The sequence below is a fragment of the Macrotis lagotis genome, chromosome X (assembly GCF_037893015.1).
Source record: "Macrotis lagotis isolate mMagLag1 chromosome X, bilby.v1.9.chrom.fasta, whole genome shotgun sequence".
In the NCBI taxonomy this organism is placed as follows: Eukaryota; Metazoa; Chordata; class Mammalia; order Peramelemorphia; family Peramelidae; genus Macrotis; species Macrotis lagotis.
The window spans coordinates 72,556,147-72,575,082 of NC_133666.1; the positions used below are offsets into that span (position 1 = coordinate 72,556,147).

An 18,936-nucleotide genomic window follows, 5' to 3' on the forward strand; every position below is an offset into this window, starting at 1 on the left:
TGAACTCAATAAAGTCCCTTCTGCCTCTCCATGGAACCACAGATTTCAGAATTGGAAGGGATCTTTTAGTGGCCAGCCAATTCAACTTATAGCTGAAAAAAGAATCATTACTACAACCTACCCAACACGTGATCATCCAGCCTTTCCTTGAAGACTTTCAATGAATGGGAAAGCCACTGTCTCTCCAGAATGGGCTACAATTAACATCTGATTTATAACTCAGTTAACTGAGGCACAGAGATCTTAAGTGACTTGCTGGTGGTCACACAGTCAATAAGTGTCAAGGATGGGCTTTCTAATTCTAGGCTAGCAAATATATTTAAGTGCATAATTGAGAAAGAGACACATACAGAGACAGTCAGAGAGAGAGACAGAGAGGAGGGAGATAATTTCGTTTTTCAAAATGCAGTTAAATTTTATATTAGATCTGAACCTCATTTACAGGGAGAAATCTGTTGCTGGGGTAGAAATATTAGAACCCTTGGGATGAAGTGACTATTTCCTCCTAAATCATGACAGAGGCGAGGAAAGACAAGCATACTTTAATATGCATCATAGATTTGAGGAATTCTGATTTCCAAAGATTCAGAGGTATACTATGTAGGATCCCGAGGATGAAAATCTACAGGGCAATTCAATCTTGGAGAGATGGAAAAACTTCAAGAATACACTAAGATAAACAGTTATAATGAGGAGTAAAAATGAGAGATGCTTGAAGAGATTATTGTGGATGCACAAGGACCTCTCACCAACTGAGATTTTTTTAAAAAAATATGTACAGATGAAAGTAAAGTAATAGAGGCTGACTATAAAAGCATGGTAAAGTCCTGGAAAACTAGTGCTGAGAGCACTAAATGGACAGGTAATGTCCACAAAAAGACCAAAAATAACATTTGAGTAACATTGGGGAAAATAGTATTTGGACCCCTGATACAGGTGAATAATAATTGACTAGAAAGAGAAGGCAAAGATACTTAATTTTTATTCTGCTTCTGTTTTTTATGCCAAGGAGAATTGATTTTTTCTTTATAAAACTGTATTAATATCTTTTGTTTTCTCATCTTCATTTCCAAATATGTACAATTTCCAAATATATGGTACATAAGTGGTACAGTGGATAGAGAACTAGGCCTGAAGTCAAGCAATAGCTGTAGACCTCTGATCAGGTCACTTAGCCTCTGCTTGCCTCAATTTCTTCATATGTAAGATGGGGATAATAATCCTATATTCTAGAGTTGTTCTGAAGGAGCTATATTTTTAAAAATAAATTTATTGTTTATTTTTAATGTTATTTTTTAAAAAGCTTGAATTCTGAGTTCTCTCCCTCCCTCCTGTCCTCATTGAATAGGCAAGAAATGTGATATCAGTTATACATGTAAAATAATGCACATTTCCATATTAGCCATGTTACAAAAAAATTTGAAAGGAAAAAAAAATTATCCTTCAATCTGCATTCAGCCTCCACCAATTCTCTCTCTGGAGACGGACAGCATTTTTCATCATGAATCCGTCAGAATTGTATTGTTTATATGACTGAGGATAGCTAAATCAGTCACAGCTGATCATGTTACAGAGCTGCTATTACTATATATAGTGTTCTCCTGGTTCTGTTCAATTCACTTTGTATCAGTTCATATTAGTCTTACAGGTTTATCTGAAATCATTCTATCCACTCTTATAGAACAGTGGTATTCCAGCATAATCATATACTTCAACATGAACAATGGTTGAGGTTATGCATGACACCCTTCAGTCCAGCAATACCACTATTAGATCTGTATATCAAAGAGATCATAAGAAGGGGTAAAGATCAACGTGTACCAAAAATATATATCAGCTCTTTTTGTAGTGACAAAGAACTGGAAATTGAGGGGATGCCCATCAGTTGGGAAATGGATGAACAAGTTGTGGTACATGAATGTAACAGTACTACTGTTTTGTAAGAAATCATGAGCAAGTGTATTTCAGAGAAATCTGAAAAGACTTGCATGAACTGATGCTGAGTGAAGTGAGCAGCACCAGGAGAACACTGTACACATTAATTTGTTGTGCTTATCAGTTATAATAGATTTAGCAGTTCACTGATCAAAGGGTTCTGAAAGTCTTGTGATGGAAAATGCCATCCACATTCAGAGAAAAAACTATGGAGTCTGAATGCAAATCAAGATATATATTATTTTCACTTTTTAAAATTGAAATTTTTTTTTCTTTTGCATGATTTTTCCCCTTTAGTTCTGATTCTTCTTTTACAACATGACTAATACAGAAATGTTAAACATGATTGTGCATGTATGACCTATATCGGATTACTTGTTGTCATGGGAAAGGAGGAATGAATGATAGAAAATGTGGAACTCAAAATCTTACAAAAAGATGAATGTTGAAAACTATCATTGCCTGTTACTGAAAAAAAATAACATAACACAAAATAAAAGTTTATGCACAGTTTTATATCCCTTTGGACATAGTTCCAAATTGCTCTCCAAAATGGCTGAAATAGCTCACAACTCCACCAACACATCCCCTCCAACATTTGTCATTTTCCTGTTTTTGTCATATTAGTCAATAATCTGATAGGTGTGAGGTGGTAACTCAGACTTGCTTTAAGTTGCACTTCTCTAATTAGTAATTGCATCCTTGCTTCAAGACCCTAGATCTACTTTGGTAAGCCACTAACATACCCATTACAGATAATGATAACTGATGGTTTAAAAAAGATACTACTTAGCACTTTTAAAAGTCTCCATTTACTCCTATGATTTCTAGTATTTTTTTTTTAGTTTTTGCAAGGCAATTGGGGTTAAGTGACTTGCCGAAGGTCACACAGCTAGGTAATTGTTAGGTAATTGCTATGTGTCTGAGGTTGAATTTGAACTCTCAGGTCCTCCTGACTCCAGGGCCGGTACTCTAGGTGCCACCTAGCTGCCCCTGATTTCTAGTATTTTTTAATAGGAATGAGTATTGTATTTTGTTAGGGTTTTTTCCTGCACCTAGTAAGAGAATCATGTGATTTTTGTTATTGCTATTATCAGTTATACTGATGTTGTTACTGAGCTGTTTCAGTCATGTCCAATCCTTTGTGATCCCATTTGGGATTTTCTTGGCAAAGATACTACAGTGGTTCGAAATTTCCTCCTCCAGCTAATTTTACAGATAAGGGACCTGAGGCAAACAGATCAAGTGACTCGCCCAGAATCACACAGCTAGTATTTGTTTGAAACCATATTTGAATTCAGGTCCTCCTGACTCTGATGCCAATGTTCTATTCACTGAGTTACCTCACTGCTCAGTTTTCCTAACATTTTTGGTATAAATTCCACCTGGTCATAGTGTACAATCTTTGTGAATATTGCTGCAATCTCCTTGTTGCTGTTTTATTTAAAATTTTTATTCTGATATACATTAGGGAAATTGATCTGTACCTTTCTTTAATTTTGCTCATTATGGTTTAGGTATCAGAATCACATTTGTGTTGTAAAAGGAATTTTGAAGGACTCCTCCTTTGCCTATTTTTCTAAATAGTTTATTCAGTCTTGGGATTAATTGTTCTTTAAATGTTTGGTAGAATTCACTTGCAAATCCATCTGGTTCTGGGAATTTTTTCTTAAGGAGCTCACTGATAGCTTTTCTAAGTTAGTTATTTAAGTATTCTATTTCCTCTTCTGGCACATGGCTCATAATAATTGCTTTAATTTCATCTTCCTTAGCAATGGTACATTTACCCTTTTCATTTTGATACTGGTAACTTATTTGCTTTTTTCTTTTATTATTCAAATTAACCAATATTTTACCTATCTTTCCCTTGTATTTCCAGGATTTCCATTTTGATGTTTAATTGGGGGTTTTTAATTTGTTCCTTTGTAGTTTTTTTTATTTTGTGCCCAATTCCCTGATCTGCTCTTTCTCCATTTTATTGATGTAGGCATTTAGAGATAGAAATTTTTCCCTAATTACTACTTTGACACATCCCATAAATTTTTGGTATGTTGTTTCATTGTTGCCATTGTCTTTAATGAAATTATTGTTTCTATCATTTGCTCTGACTCCCTCAATCTTTACAATTAGATTTGGTTTCTAATGAACTTTAAATCTATGTTTACATGTAATTTCTAATAATTTTGCATTCATTTGTGAGGTTTTATGCCTCAATATACTGTCGGTTTTTGTGAAGGTACCACGTATACTCCTTTCTATTCCCACTCAGTTTTCTCCAGAAGTCTATTGTAGCTAACTTTTCTAAAATTCCATTTATCTCTTTAACTTCTTAAACTATGGTTGGGTTTATCAGAACCACATTTGTCTAATAACAGAGACTGGGAAGACTCATTCTTTGCCTTTATTCCCCAAATAGTTTATAGAGTATTGGGGTTCTTTTTACATGGTTGGTGTGGTTCACTCGAGAATCCATTTAGTCCAGGAGAGTTTTACTTAAGGAGCTCATTGATGGCTTGTTCAATGTCTTTTTCTAAGGTAGAGTTATTTCAGTATTCAAAGGGGAAAGTATAATTTTATTACCTATTTACTCCTGTAACTCATTTAACTCCTTTAAGAATTGAAATGTTATGCTGTTTGGTGTACTGACATGATTTCATTGTCAATGGTACCTTTTTGCGAAATGTAGTGTCCCTAACAGTTATCACTGTTAATTAGGTCCATTTTTCCTTGTCCGAGACCAAGTTTGCCATCTCTACCTTTTTTTACCTTCACTGAAGTATATTAGATTCCACTCCAGCCCCTTATTTTTCCCATGTCTGGTGTTTCAAGTGTGTTTCCTCTTAACAACAGCATTAGATTCTGGTTTCTAATCCATTCTGCTCTCCATTGCTATTCCACTTGTAGATATTACAGTATTTCCCTTCATTCTATTTTCATCCATTTATTCCCTCCTTGATACAATGAGGAGGTACAATAATCATCTCTCCACTCAAAAGCTCTTTCTTGCATGCCCCATATCTCCCCCTTTTCCCATGTTCCCCTCTTTTGAGATCATCCCAACTTAACTCAGCCTATACCCTATAGAGAGATTCCTCTTGATGCCCTCATGATAAAGATTTTAGGTATTTTACACATCTTTCCAGGTAAGTGTATAAATAGCTTTATTGAGTCCTGTAGGATTTCTCTTTTGTGCTTAAATGTCAACTTTCCGATTTGGCTCTGGTCTCTTCCATCAGGAATGCTTACAAATCATCTACTTCACTAAATGGCTATTTTTCTCAAAGATTATAGTCAACTTGGCTGGGTAGGTGACTCTTGGTTGAAATCCTAACTCCTTTGTTTTCCAGAATATCACAAGTTGCATCTCATTCAGCTCTCTGGTTCTTAGGATACCATCAGATGAAGTTCTCTCATCTCTGATGCAGTATGGTCTCAGCACAATTCTTCTTCGGCTCAGGTCACCTGTAGAAGTTCTCTTCTCTGTTGAAAAGAGAGTGAGAAAGGGAGGAGAGAGGGAGACACAGGAGGGGGAGAAAGGAGAAAAATTGAGAGAGAAGTGGGGAGGTGATAAGCGGAAGAGAGGAGGGAAAAGAGATGGAAGGGTTAGGAAGAAGGGAAAGATGGGGGAGATATATAGAGGAATAGGATAGATGAGGGGAAGGAAGGAGAGGGAGATGTAAAGGAGAATAAGAGATAGAAAGTAGATAAGGGGAGGGAGGGAGATATATAACTTCCTTCTCTCTTATTTCCCCTTCTATAAGGGGGAGGATAAAGAAGAGAGAGGGAGAGATGAGAGGGAAGAGAGGAGAGAGATTGGGGAGGGGGAAGATAGGGAGATTTATAGGGGAATAAGAGAGAAAAGGAAGATAGAAAGGGGAGGAGGGAAAAAAGGAAAACGAGGAGAAAGATATGGGAAGAGAGATAGGAAGGATAGAGAAATTGTGAAAGGAAAGAGATATGGAGATATATAGGGGAGTAAGGGATATTGGAAAGGGGAAGAAAGGAAGATAGATGAGAGGAGAAAGATATGGGAAGGAAGAGATGTGGGGACTAAGGAAGGACAGAAAGAAAGTGAAGGGGGAGAGATGGGAGGAGAAATATGTGGAAAGAAAGAGGGGGAGGGAGGGGAGAGATGAGAGGGAAGAAATGGAAAAGAGGAGATATGGGGAGAAATTTGGGGGAGTAAGAAATAGATTAAGGGGGAGGGGGAGAAATCGAGGAAGGGTAGAAGTGAGAGATAGAAGGGAAGAAGATAAGGGAGGGAGGGGAGAAAGAAATAGATAAGGGGGGCAGAAGTGAGAGAGGGGAGATATGTAGAGGAGATACAGGGGAGTAGGAGATAGAAGGGAGGTAGAGATGAGGGGAGGTAAAGGGGAGTAGGAGATAGAATGGAGGAAATTAAGGGAGGGAGGGGAAAGAGATAAGAGGAGGAGATGAGAGGAGAAAGAAATAGATAAGGGGGAGAAAGTGAGGAAAGAGAGTGAGGCAGAAGTGAGAAATAGATATGGGAAGTGAGAGAGGGGAGATATATAGAGGAGGGGGAGTGGGAGAGAGGAGGAGATGAGAGATGAGGAGATAGAATGGAGGAAGATAAGGGAGGGAGGGCAAAGAGATACGAGGAAGAGATGAGGGGAAAAAGAAGTGAAGAGAAAGAAAAGAAGGGAAAGAGATGAGGGAGATTAAGAGGGAAAAGGAAAAGATGGAAGCCAGAGTGGGGAGAGGAAATATACCAGACATATGCACACATGTACATACTCAGATATCTAAATCCCTGATTCTTCTCTTTATTACTTTTACATCGGACAGCTCTAAGAAGTTACACGTCTAACAGTATTTCTAATACAGTCTAATGCAGGCATTATCTTTATATACATTACAAATTGCATAACAGGCATGACTTGGCTTAAAACAACAAGTTTCCTTATATAGTATATTAGTAATAATAAATTGAGACCAAATAAATTCTCTGATAACAGGATCTCATTTTCAAATATTACCAAACAGAACCTCAATTTCTAATTTCAGTGATTCCACACTATATTTTATACAAGATCTATTTATTTTAAGCATTTCATATTATGGAATTCATTACTTTCAGCGAATCTACCACAAAAGATTTTCCAAATGGTAGTATAGAACAGCTTTTAATTTTAATAAATTCTATCCCACGTAGGAACAAGTGCTTATCAGAATTCTCCTTCCCCCTAAAATAGAAAACTGCCAAGTGGAACAAGACGGGTCTTAGAACACGTGGGGTCCTCCATTTTGTCTCCTTGACAGAAACATTTTTCCAGATTCCTAGTCATCCTTACCCTCCTTTTTTCCCACTTCTCTTTTCCTTCTAGAAGCTGGAGAGTTAATATTGAAATCATTTTACAGATCCAGAGAGCTGCATCTTGCCTCATTTTCCCCAACATTACTTAGAAAAAAACAGGTCTTACAATGTTAATTTATATTTTAAACAAATTCCTAAAGCGATTGCATTTAAGACCATGGTTTATACAAAGCCCTGATTAAGATGGCTTGCAAGGCAAAAAGTTTATTTTTTTTTCGGTTTTAAGTATGGTCCTGGTGGCAGATATAAGGGAGAGGTGGGGAGGGCAAAGTCAAAGACAGTCACCTAGATTTAATTTCAACATGCTCCAAGTGGCTTGAAGTGGCTCATTAATTAACCCCACTTGAGCTGCTGCTTTGCTCTGAGAATTAGGCCTCACCGGCTCCAACCAAGCCACAGGCTGTGTGGTCTAGGGTGGGAGTTAATGGGCCTGGAGCTGCAGTTAAAGCCCCACCAAAGGGAAAAAAAGATGCCTTCTCTGACTCCACCTCCTAACCTACCCCAGGGAGAGTCTCACTCTGCTTTTTTCAGTTCCCTTATTCAACAAGTTACTCTTGCCACAGAGACAAACCAAATAGGCCTTAGCACCCCAGAAATCAAAAGCCAAGATGATAATGTTCTTGGGAACACTTCCGCGCCTGCTTTTTAAACTTATGCGTTTGCCTCCTGCTTCATCCTACCCTTAGCCTAATTCCTTCCATTGCTCCACCTCAGTCAGAAAACGGGCAGAATTTCCACCTCATTTGCTCATTTTTCCAAGAGTTGGTACACTCACAGCTCACCCTCTGATCCAGGGCTCTTAATGAAACTTTACCAATCAGAAATTCCAGGCTACACCTGCTTCCCAACTCTTTAAAATTAATAAGACTGGAATGGCCAGGCTTCCAACCCCAAAGTGGAGCCCCAAACTCCTCAGGTGGTTCCCCACATCTCTGCCACACCACAAAAACTCAATGTAAAAAGATGACGACTTGTTTTCAAAGGCCTCTGGCAGGGATCGTCCCTGGAAGCCTGTTCCACAGGACCCCATGCAAGTGACAGTGAAAAATAGAGAGCTGTAGCATTAAAAACAGAGCATACAAGTTTTGCTAGAGTCCTAACACAGATAGCTCTCCTTGTGATGTGAGCCCAGTTGAGGGGAACGCCTTATTAAGAATCTCCTAAAAAAAATAAAAAAATAAAAAAAAGAATCTCCTAACTCCCTTCTGGGTTAGCCGTAACTGTGATGATCAAAAAGGTTAAGGAAAAATAGTCTCTGCGTAATTTAATCATTTTATTCATAAAGCCAGAATATTATCAATAAAAATTTAGTCACTGGGACCCTCTCTCTTAGACAATCATGATAGTGAGATCACAGTTCAAAAGTACCCCTTCAAAGTGACGGCCCTGGATACAATCAGGGTTAAGTGGCTTGCCCAAGGTCACACAGCCACTAAAGGTTAAGTGTCTGAGGCTGGATTTGAATCCAGGTCTGGTGCTCTATCCATTGCACTACCTTATTGCCCCCTACCTATTTCATGAATACCCCACTCAAATCTGAGCAGAACACAATAGCTTCTACCAGGGTAGAGTCTTGAACAGGAGACAAAATTTTTAGAATCAGACTCTGGAGGGTTTTCCTTTCTGCCTTGGAACTGCAGAACTGCATATGGGCAATGTAACACCCAGTGCCACCAAAGGATTTCTTGTAATATCTTTCTGACCAGCTGTCTGAGCCTCTTACCATCGCTGGGCTAAGAGCTGCTGCTGCTGCCATTGGAGCCAAGTATCTGAGGCCAGATCTAAACTCAGGTCTTCCTGACTCTTACAAATTCTATGATCTTGGATGAGTCACTTCACCCTGATTGCCTCCCCTCCAGAGTCATCTCCAGGTATCCTGAATCCTATCTGGACACTGAATCCAGATGGCTCTGGAGGAGAAAGTGAGGCTGGTGACTTAACACAGCCCCCCCCCCCAACTCAAATCCAATTCATGTGCTCGTCATGACATCACCTCCCTGATGTTGTGGTCTTCTTCAAGAACAAAAAACCAACATCATTATCATCATGCTGTTGCAGCCCATTCCAAGGCCCAATGCTGGTGCCGCCACTGCAGGGCTTCAGGCCAGTTCACACCCTAGTGTTACTGACCTCTCCTACCCCAACCTCCTCACCTTTTTTTGGTTCTGTTGCTCCAGAATTAGACTGTCAAACTTATTTTAAAGTTGCTTGGAGGGAAACATGATAATTCCATTTGCAGCCTTTCCTCTACCATCTTAGTCCACTCTCAATGAGAGAATATTTGTCAAGTGTTTGGCATAGTAGGGGCAATAGAAATATCAGCAATCATTATTATACTCCCAAGATCCCCTATTCAGAGAGCAATCTCTTTTAACAAATGTTTAAAAGGAGGGAAAAAGAAAGGAAATTCAATAAGTCATCAACACATCAACCAAGTCCAATGACAATTTTCTATGCCTATTGCCTCCCCGTCCCAGTCTGCAAAAGAAGGAAAGAGCTATAGTAACTTTTGATGAAAAAATATCTCAAAAGTAAAGGATTGAATTTATGGTTTGCTGGTATAGGGAAGTAGGTGGCAGGTAAGGAAACATCCTCTACCAATGCAGGTTGGCACCTCCTCTATCTTATAGTCTCAGGGAATTGACTGGGAACAAACAGCTAGTATGGATAATAAGTGGGACTTTTACCCACTCTGCCATGCTGCCTCTCTGAGAGTCAAGCTAAAGAGAGCTTTGATATAAATATTTAAGAATAAATTCATTTCTCCCTTCCCCTCAAATCAAGTGGTCAAAACAGTCAGCCAGGCATTTCTCAGAAGAAATAAAAGTCATCCACAACTTTCTGAAAGAATTTTATAGATCACTAATACTAAGATAAATGTAAACTTAAACAACTGTTAAGCTTCACCCCTTTTTCATCATATTGACAGGAAAGAGAAAAAATGGAAATGGAAAATTAGAGATACATAAATAAATAAATGCATAATTGGTAAAGTTGTTACTCTTTATGGAAAAATCGTGGAGCCCTATCCCCAAATTCACAGAACTAAATACCTTTTAACATCAGCAACACCACTATTCTATATATACCCCCATGGAAGTCAAAGATGAGGAACAAGGCACACAATATTTAAAGCAACATTTTTTTGTAATATCAAAGACTGGGAAACAAAATAAAGGGCTATCACTTGGTGAATAGCTGAACAAATTGTGGTGAGGGGAAGAGACGGGATAGAGAAGAAATGGAAGGAGAGTTAGAAGTAGAAACTAGAAGAATTAGAACTGGAAAGAGGAGCTGACCGTTAAGATAGGAAGAAATGAAAGGAGATTTGATCAAAAGATAAAAAGGGCAATTTCAATTACATAAAATGACAAAGATTCTGCACAAAATCAATGCAGTTACAATTAAGAGAAGCAGTAAACAAGGGGGAAGTATTGGTAGCAAATCTCTGTGAGAAGGGTCTGTTCTCCAGCATACATAGAGATTGGATATAAATACGAAGAGCCATCTCCCCAAAAGATGAAGAGGCTGAAGCAGTTGAGAAGAACACTCAAAAGAAATTTCAAATATCCACAACCATGTGAAACATTCTAAATCACCAAAAATAGAAATGCAAAAAAAAATCTCTGAGGTTCTACCTCATGACCGTCAGATTGGCATAGATTAAAATAGTAAATGTTGCTTGGACTATGGGAAGACATCTTGGAATTATGGTCTCCAAGTCACACATACCCTTTGACCCATCTATAACATTACTATGCTTATAAGCCAGAGAGGCCAAGATAGAGAAATGTCCTACGCAAGAAAACCCCACTGGGAAGATGCCCCCCCCCCTTCATTCCACCCCCACTTTTAAACTCTGCTGACTGAACAAGCTCCTGCCTTTTTTGCCACGCCCTGATGATGTTCCTGATTTTTTCCCTTTGAATCAGATGGACAGGTTTAACCCCTCCTTCAGTCTTCTTCTCCAAGCTAAACATTGATTTCCATATGTTCTATACTCAAGACCCTTCTCTCTTGGTTGCCTTCCTCTCTGGATATGATCCAGCTTAGCAATGTCCTTTTTTTAAGGCTTTTGCAAGGCAAACGGGGTTAAATGGCTTGCCCAAGGCCACACAGCTAGGTCATTATGAAGTATCTGAGGCTGGATTTGAACTCAGGTACTCCTGACTCAAGGACTGATGCTTTATCCACTGCGCCACCTAGCCACCCTGAGCAATGTCCTTAAAATATGATGTTGAGAATAACATCCATGTGGGATCTCATGAGAAGAAAGTATAGTAGGACTACCTTCTCCCTATTCTGGAGACTGTTCCAATTAATGCAGCCCAAATTCCATTCTCTCTTTTTGGCTATAACATCACACACCGCTGACTCCCATGGAGCTTTCATGCCCCTTTCAGAACCATTCTTATCTACCCATGCCTCCTTTTCCCCATCTCATACTTTTTATTTATTTTTATTAAAGATATTACCTGAGTTTTACAATTTCCCCCCAATCTTGCTTCCCTCCCCCCCACGGAAAGCACTCTGTAAGTCTTTATTTTGTTTCCATGTTGTACATTGATCCAAATTGGGTGTGATGAGAGAGAAATCATATCCTTAAAGAAGAGAAATCTAAGAGGTAACAAGATCAGACAATAAGATATCTGTTTATTTCTAAATTAAGGGGAATAGCCCTTGCACTTTGTTCAAACTCCACAGCTCCTTATCTGGATACAGATGGCACTCTCCTTTGCAGACAGCCCTAAATTGTTCCCAATTATTGCACTGATGGAATGAGCAAGTCCTTAAAGGTTGAACATCACTCCCATGTAGCTGTTAGGGTGTACAGTGTTTTTCTGGTTCTGCTCATCTCACTCAGCATCAGTTCATGCAAATCCCTCCAGGCTTCCCTGAAATCCCGTCCCTCCTGGTTTCTAATAGAACAATAGTGTTCCATGACATACATATACCACAGTTTGCTAAGCCATTTTCCAATTGAAGGACATTTACTTGATTTCCAATTCTTTGCCACCACAAACAGGGTTGTTATAAATATTTTTGTACAAGTAATGTTTTTACCCTTTTTCTTCCATCTCTTCAGGGTATAGACCCAGTCCCATCTCATACTTTTAAAGTTGATTTTTTCCAAGCTTTTACATTTATCCCTAATGAATTTCATCTGATTAGATTCAACTTGGTGATATAACTTGCCAAGATCCTTATGTATCCCCCTACTCTATCATCTAAAGTGTTAGTTATAACTGATAGCTGTGTGTTATCACATTTCATAAACATACCATGTATACTTTTATCTGAATCATTGATCAAAATATTAAGCAATTTAAGGCCAAATATGGGTCACTGGGCTTCTTTACTGGAGATGACCTGCCACACTGACATTGAACCATTAACCTCTACTCTGAGTCTGGCCACTCAACTAGTGGATGCTTCTGTTTCTCTTAGAAAAGAGTGAAATACCTTGAGAAAAGAGAAAAAACCAAAGAGAAGCCATAAAAGGGAAAGACAGGAGAGAGAAATAGAAAAAGAGGGAAACTTCATTTAGAGAACAAAAAAGAAAATAGGAGTTAAAAAAGGAAACTTTTCTGTTTCTCTGAGAAACAGGTTAAGAAACAAAACTAAGAAAAAGTAAAAGGGAAAGAAAAAAAATTAAGTGAGAGAAAAATATATGATCAGAGAAAGAAAGGAAAAACCTAAATTCCATTCTGTGGCCAGCTCATCTGGCCAATAAAAAGTCCAGAATCCTGGCTAGAACCTGGCAAGGCCAAAGTTAGCATGGTAGTGTCTCACTCATCCACCTCCATTTCCACCTGGGCCTTCATCTTCTTCATTGGCCAACTGAACTTGCCATAAAATGGAGGGCTATGGCTCCAGCCTGCAACTTCTCTCTAAATTAGTCTCTTCTGGCTTAGCACACCCTCCTCCAGCCCACTGACATGCTAATGACAAAAGAAAAGTCACTTGGTCCTAAAAGAGCAAGTTCTTTGGGAGAAGGAACTAAGAGGTCTCCATGGCCTAGAAAGGCTTATGACTGCAGGAAAGACATTGTCCCTGTGGATGAAATCTATCCTTTTTTTCTGCACAAATAAGAAATTGAATACCCATTCCTTTTTGTATTAGCTGCTAGATGACCTATGTCACATTCAGTACTCAAAACTAAAGGATGTGGATCCTTCTTTTAGAATGCAAGAACTCACTGAGTCTGAATCTAGCATCTAGCATTAAACTTGTGCTCCTGGGCAAATCATTTAAACTTTCTGTGCCTCAGTTTGCTAATCTGGAAACCCAGAGCTAACTTATAGAATCATTGAGAGGGTCAAGTAAGATAATGGATGATGGGAAGCACTTTGCAAACTGAATCACTCTTCGATATAATAATGGTGCCTAACCCTGACTCCCACAATCTTGAGATTTTCTATAGGAGTTAGAATTGGTTTATGAATGTGAAATAAAGAAGAAAGCAATTGGCAGAAAATGGCTTTGATTTCTCCTCTCCCCATCTCACTCTCTTGTTACCTCATGAGACAATGGTTCTTAGCTCTTAGGAGCCAGTTACAGAATGAATATTAGCCTGAGACAAAGGCTCGAAAGAATGCTAACACATGATTGGGTTTCTGACAATTTTTTGCAAATACACAAATACAATCTCCAACTAATGAGCTACTTGCCTCTTGACAAATCTGGCCATTACACATGGTCTATCAAATGTGTCACTTTCTCAAAATATTGAAACACCCGAGAAACTAATTAAAATGGGCTTAGTCACAGAACTGTGCAAGACAAGATGCCCAGCCAATGAAAAGACTAGTTCAGGGCTGGGGGTAGGGCAGGGAAGGAGATTCATACTGCATCCTCTCCTTCTGTATAAGGCATCCAGGATGCTGGGAGATTTAACTTGCTCAATACCCATCTAGGAAACACTAGTTTCCTTTCATGAATCCCACATGGATTTTTGCACCCACAATAATATAGTCAAAAGGCTGGTTTTGGAGTTACTGGAGCTATGTTCAAATCCCAGCTCTGCTATCTCACTACTTTGGCTGGATCACCTAATCTCCTTGGACCTAGGAGGAGTAGATGATAACTGAGGGTACTCTGAGCTCTAACTCTGTGGTCTTAGAATCTTGTGACTGTGCTGTTGGTCACACATGATCTAGGGCAACTGAAAGTACAAAAAAGGAAACTCTTGTTCTGTGTACCGTCATCTTCCTAACCCTTAGGCTTCTCTCTCTCAAACACACAGGATCATGCAGACATTGAATGGAAATTTGCACGGACCAAGCTTTGGATGAGTTACTTTGATGAAGGGGCCACCTTACCACCTCCCTTCAACATCATCCCAAGCCCCAAGTCCTTCTGTTACCTTGGCCAGTGGTTCCACAGACATTTTTATGCCAACCGGGGCTCAGCGGATAATGGAAGGAAACATGGAAACTTGAAAATGTTCACTGTAAGGCTGCTCCTTTGTGGGGGGGGGGAGGGAGGTACTTTCATGAAATCAGATTCTGTGGTGACCTCCCCCTCCCTATCCCCAAGCAGCACCTCCTCTCTCTATCCTGTAGCACTTTGAGTGTGGCCCTAGGGAGGAATCTGGCAATGTGGGGAGCATGGGGGCTGCTGGGGTAATGCCCATGTTCATTTGTGATTCTAGGAACGCCATGCTGATAGCCTGATCCAAAATCAGAATTACCAGGTAAGGCCCTAGAACATTCAGCATCATAGCAAGAGCTCCTGCCAAGCTCCTGCAGCTGCCTTGATTAAGATCATTTCTGCCCTGGAGCAGGAAGCTCCAAGTGGTTGTGGACTCATCTCTGTTCTAATTTTCCCCTCCAAGTGGACAGCAGAGGGCTTTTTCTGATTTTGCAGTTTAAAACTTCCTTTTCTATTGCTCAGTGAAAATGGACTGCCTGGAGAATGTAAGCACTGCTTAATCCATTGTGTGTGGGTGAGGGTGGAAGGTGGGGGAGGTAAGCCCCCACTAACTAAAGTCTTGAATTGAATCCACTGTAAGCTAAGTGATTGAGTTGGAGGCTTATATCTCCCTACGTGGCTGTGAGAAACTTTCTGCCAAAATGCAGGTGCTGATTCCACAGTTAGGATACTCTAACAATTCTGAGAAGGGCTCTTCCAGGCCCAAATACCCAGGAACTGAGTCCCATTCCCATCCTACCAGAGAATGATCACATCAAAATAGTATACAAAGGGGAAGATATTTCTGCCTTAGGAGACACATCAGTTATTCCTAAAAAAAATAGCTTTTACTTATTGTGCAGATGGCAAAAACTATAGTGGCACCATGTTGTTGGAGTCAGGAAGCCCTAGGTTCAAGTTCTACATTGGACACCTACTAGCTTTGTGATCCTGGGCAGCTCACTTCACTTCTCAGTGACCCCAGCCTATAAAGTCCAGATGTGTTGTTCCCTATCTGCATCAGTGGAAAGTGTTTCCACACTTGGCTGTACCCTGTAGGGATCAAATCCTAGATCCAAACCAAAAGGGAAAACTAGGCTTGGCCTCCTAAAACCAAGAAAAGCAGCAAATACATTATTTTGGATGGGTTGTTCCTACATTTTTTTCATTATTCCTTGAATAGCCTCAGGAAAACAAGAATATTCCTGGGCTTTTGGTGTCAGAGTTGACCACTTTCTTGGATTCTAATAGTGAAAGCCAGTGGCAGCAGCTACAGACAGAATGAAGCTCTAGAAGTATCTGGGTTTTCCCCAATATTCTGCAAATGAAATAACTAGAAGTAGCTTTAGGCTGAATCACTAGGAGCTACCACTCTAGAGAAGGATTTTCAGGCCAAGAGGATTGCTTTGACAAGCCAATGAGAATAACACCTCAACAGGACAATGTTGTTATTTAGTTGTCCTTTATCCTCCATTCTGGAAGAAGACCATGTCATCAAGGAAAAGATGCCATGACATGAAAGTGCACTGAATTTAAATGAGGGGATTTAAAAGTCACCAGCCTCACTTTCTCCTCTGGAGTCATCTGAGTCTAGTGGCCAGATAGCAATCAGGACTTCTGGGGATGGTCCTGGATGCAGTGGGAGACCTGGGATTTTGAAAGTTGGGTCTTTCCCAGGGTACACTTCGACTGAGGCAAAGCCCACCCAGTCCTTAAGGTTAGGTGAGAGAAAAGAAGCAAAGACACCAATGACCACTTTGAAAAAAAGAAGAGGACAATATAGGCTGGGGGATTCATTTAATCATATGGTCAGCACCCTGGATAGAGGCAGGGGTAGACAGATATTTGGTTAAGACATTGTCTCTACTCCTGTGGAGAGGACAGGGCTTCTCTAGAAAGAAGATGGCCAACTATCCTTATAATAAGAGGAACTCTGAATTTAAAGTCAGTGCACCTGGCTTCAAATGCCAGTTCTTCCACTTACTGCCTGTGTGACCTTGGGAAAGTCCCTCCTCTTCCTCTTTGTGGGACTCCATTCCATCTATGAAATACTAGATATTCTGTAAATTCTAAATCTCTGAACACTCACCAATCCAATCCTAGAAACATTTAAGTGAGGTACCAAGAATACAAAGCCCAGATTTTGAAAAAATAATAATCTCAGCCCTCAAGTAGCTCACATTCCACCATGTTATGCATGATCTATGCCCTAGGGTCCTTTCTAGTCACCACCACTCAGAAATTGGCCATCACAACTCCAAGGCCTGTTGCACTCTACCCCAAGCTGCCCAAAGGGGTTCCCTTTGTGCCACCCTCCAGCCTTCCAGGTGAATCCTGGGCTAAGTAGATCCCAGGACCCCTCCTAGCCACTACTAAGACCAACCAGACCTCATCAGTTGTATGCTGGAGGTTGAAGCCCCAGATTGCTAGGACTTCTTGTCCACATCCTCAGATTTGAGTCCCAGCAGGCAGGAGAGGAGGCATTCAAATACTTTACATCTGTCATTGATGTGCAACTTCATGGCATGGACTGCATTGTATTCCAGAAGAGGTAAGGGGTTAGACGCCCCTGCCACTGGCCAATCATAGATTAAGAGCCCTAGGAGGATGACTTTGCCAGTAGTTTTTGGAGTCTCTGTCCACATATGACAAAGTCCTCCAGAGGCAAACGAAAGCTCCTCGGGTGCAATGAAGACAGGGGATGGGTGGTAACTGAGTTCTCCTGAATCCTAGGATGAGAGCTACCTAGGTAAGAGGAAGGAAGTGAGTGCAGTTTCTGCTTTATGTTCCAGGAAGTGATACGGAATTTGGTGAAAAGGTACGTCGCCGCCATGATCAGAAGCTCTAAAACAAATGAGGGACTAACAGAAGAAAACTTTAAGGTAAAATGAGCCTACTCAATAATGTTTCCCACCTTTTCCTCCAGATTCAGAGCTGCAAAACACAAGAACATTTGTCCAATACCATCTTCCCTCCATTCTGCCCCCAAAACATCGGTGTCACCACCTGTCACCTTCTACCATTCCTAAGTCATTCCTTTGAGTGTTAAATATATTTATTTCTGTTCATAAGTCCCAAATAAAAAAAGATATCCCTGGGAAAGGATCCCAGCCTTAATCTAATCTTCAGTGGAGACCAAGGGTGGAGTTGGGCAACAGAAAGGGCAAAAGAAAGAAGGGCCACTAAGGGATCTCGAAAGGCATCAGAGACTAAGTTTCCAATTTCACATTGGCTTAAAAAACCAATTCTGTCCTGAAAATGACCAATCTCAAGAGAATCCTCAAAAGACTGCTACTAGCTGTAGGGTCAGGGAGGCTGGGATTTCAAAGCTAGCTCTGCTATTTCCTAAGCCAGTACTTCCCCCACCCCAGAAGTCTCTCCCTCTGTAAAACAGAGGTACTCACCCACCAAAGGGCTCAACAAATGCCGCCTCCTCTTCCCACTCCAGGAGCTGAAGCAAGACATCTCCAGTTTTCGGTACGAAGTACTTGACCTCTTGGGCAATCGCAAACCCCAGCAAAGAAGCTTTTCTACCAGCAGCGCTGAAATCTCCCAGAAGGATGATGCTAACAATGGTAGTGGTGGGGAGAAGGCCAAAGCCAAGAGTGTCTCTTTCAACCTTACTGGAAAAAAAAAGGGACTACGGCATGTCAGCCCCAATCAAGACTATGTCCAAGTCGAGTAGTGGGGCTGCAAGTGCTGCCCCCACTCCTCAAGTGAAGCCAAAAACCAGTGGATCTGGAAAGCATTCCTTTATGAGCAATCCACTCCAGAAACTGTCAAGCTCCAAGAAAGAGTCTTTCAAGAGACTGGGTCTCTTGTTCTCCAAAATGAATGGGCATCTGGCTGAGCCCAGCGCAGAGCCAATGTACACAATTTCAGATGGCATCCTTCAGCCCCACTACACGTGGCAAGACAGCAGATATTCCCAGATGGATCCAGAGAGGGGAGAGGCTAGCTGTTCAAAAAGTGAGAGTAACCTGTCAGAGGCAGACTATGGTGGGGGTGCATGTGCCCCCAGCACCAGCGCAAGGGCCTCTGGGCAGAGCAGTGAATGTCCTCTTGCATCCTCCAGTTCTCTCCACTGTGCTTCAAGCATCTGCACATCCAATTCCAAACTGATCGATTCCACAGAGGATGTGTTTGACTCATGGGGGGAGGCTTGTGACTTGCTTATGAACCGATGGAAGGATGGACAGGAAGAGCACGTTACAACTCGGCTCTGAGCTATGCCTAGGCCACCTGCTCTAGAA

The 18,936-nt window shown here is 40.6% G+C and overlaps 1 protein-coding gene across 1 annotated transcript in view; it reads left to right on the forward strand.

Moving 5' to 3' along the window:
* Positions 1–18,936, forward strand: part of LOC141499848 (short transient receptor potential channel 5) — a 79,233-nt gene extending 60,297 nt beyond the window's left edge. Inside the window, exons 7-11 of the mRNA XM_074202621.1 lie at positions 14,517–14,723; positions 14,925–14,966; positions 17,476–17,565; positions 18,132–18,328; positions 18,381–18,936. Of these exons, the coding sequence (XP_074058722.1) occupies positions 14,517–14,723; positions 14,925–14,966; positions 17,476–17,565; positions 18,132–18,328; positions 18,381–18,909 (1,065 nt within the window). The 3' untranslated portion in view covers positions 18,910–18,936. The remainder of the gene's footprint in view (positions 1–14,516; positions 14,724–14,924; positions 14,967–17,475; positions 17,566–18,131; positions 18,329–18,380) is intronic.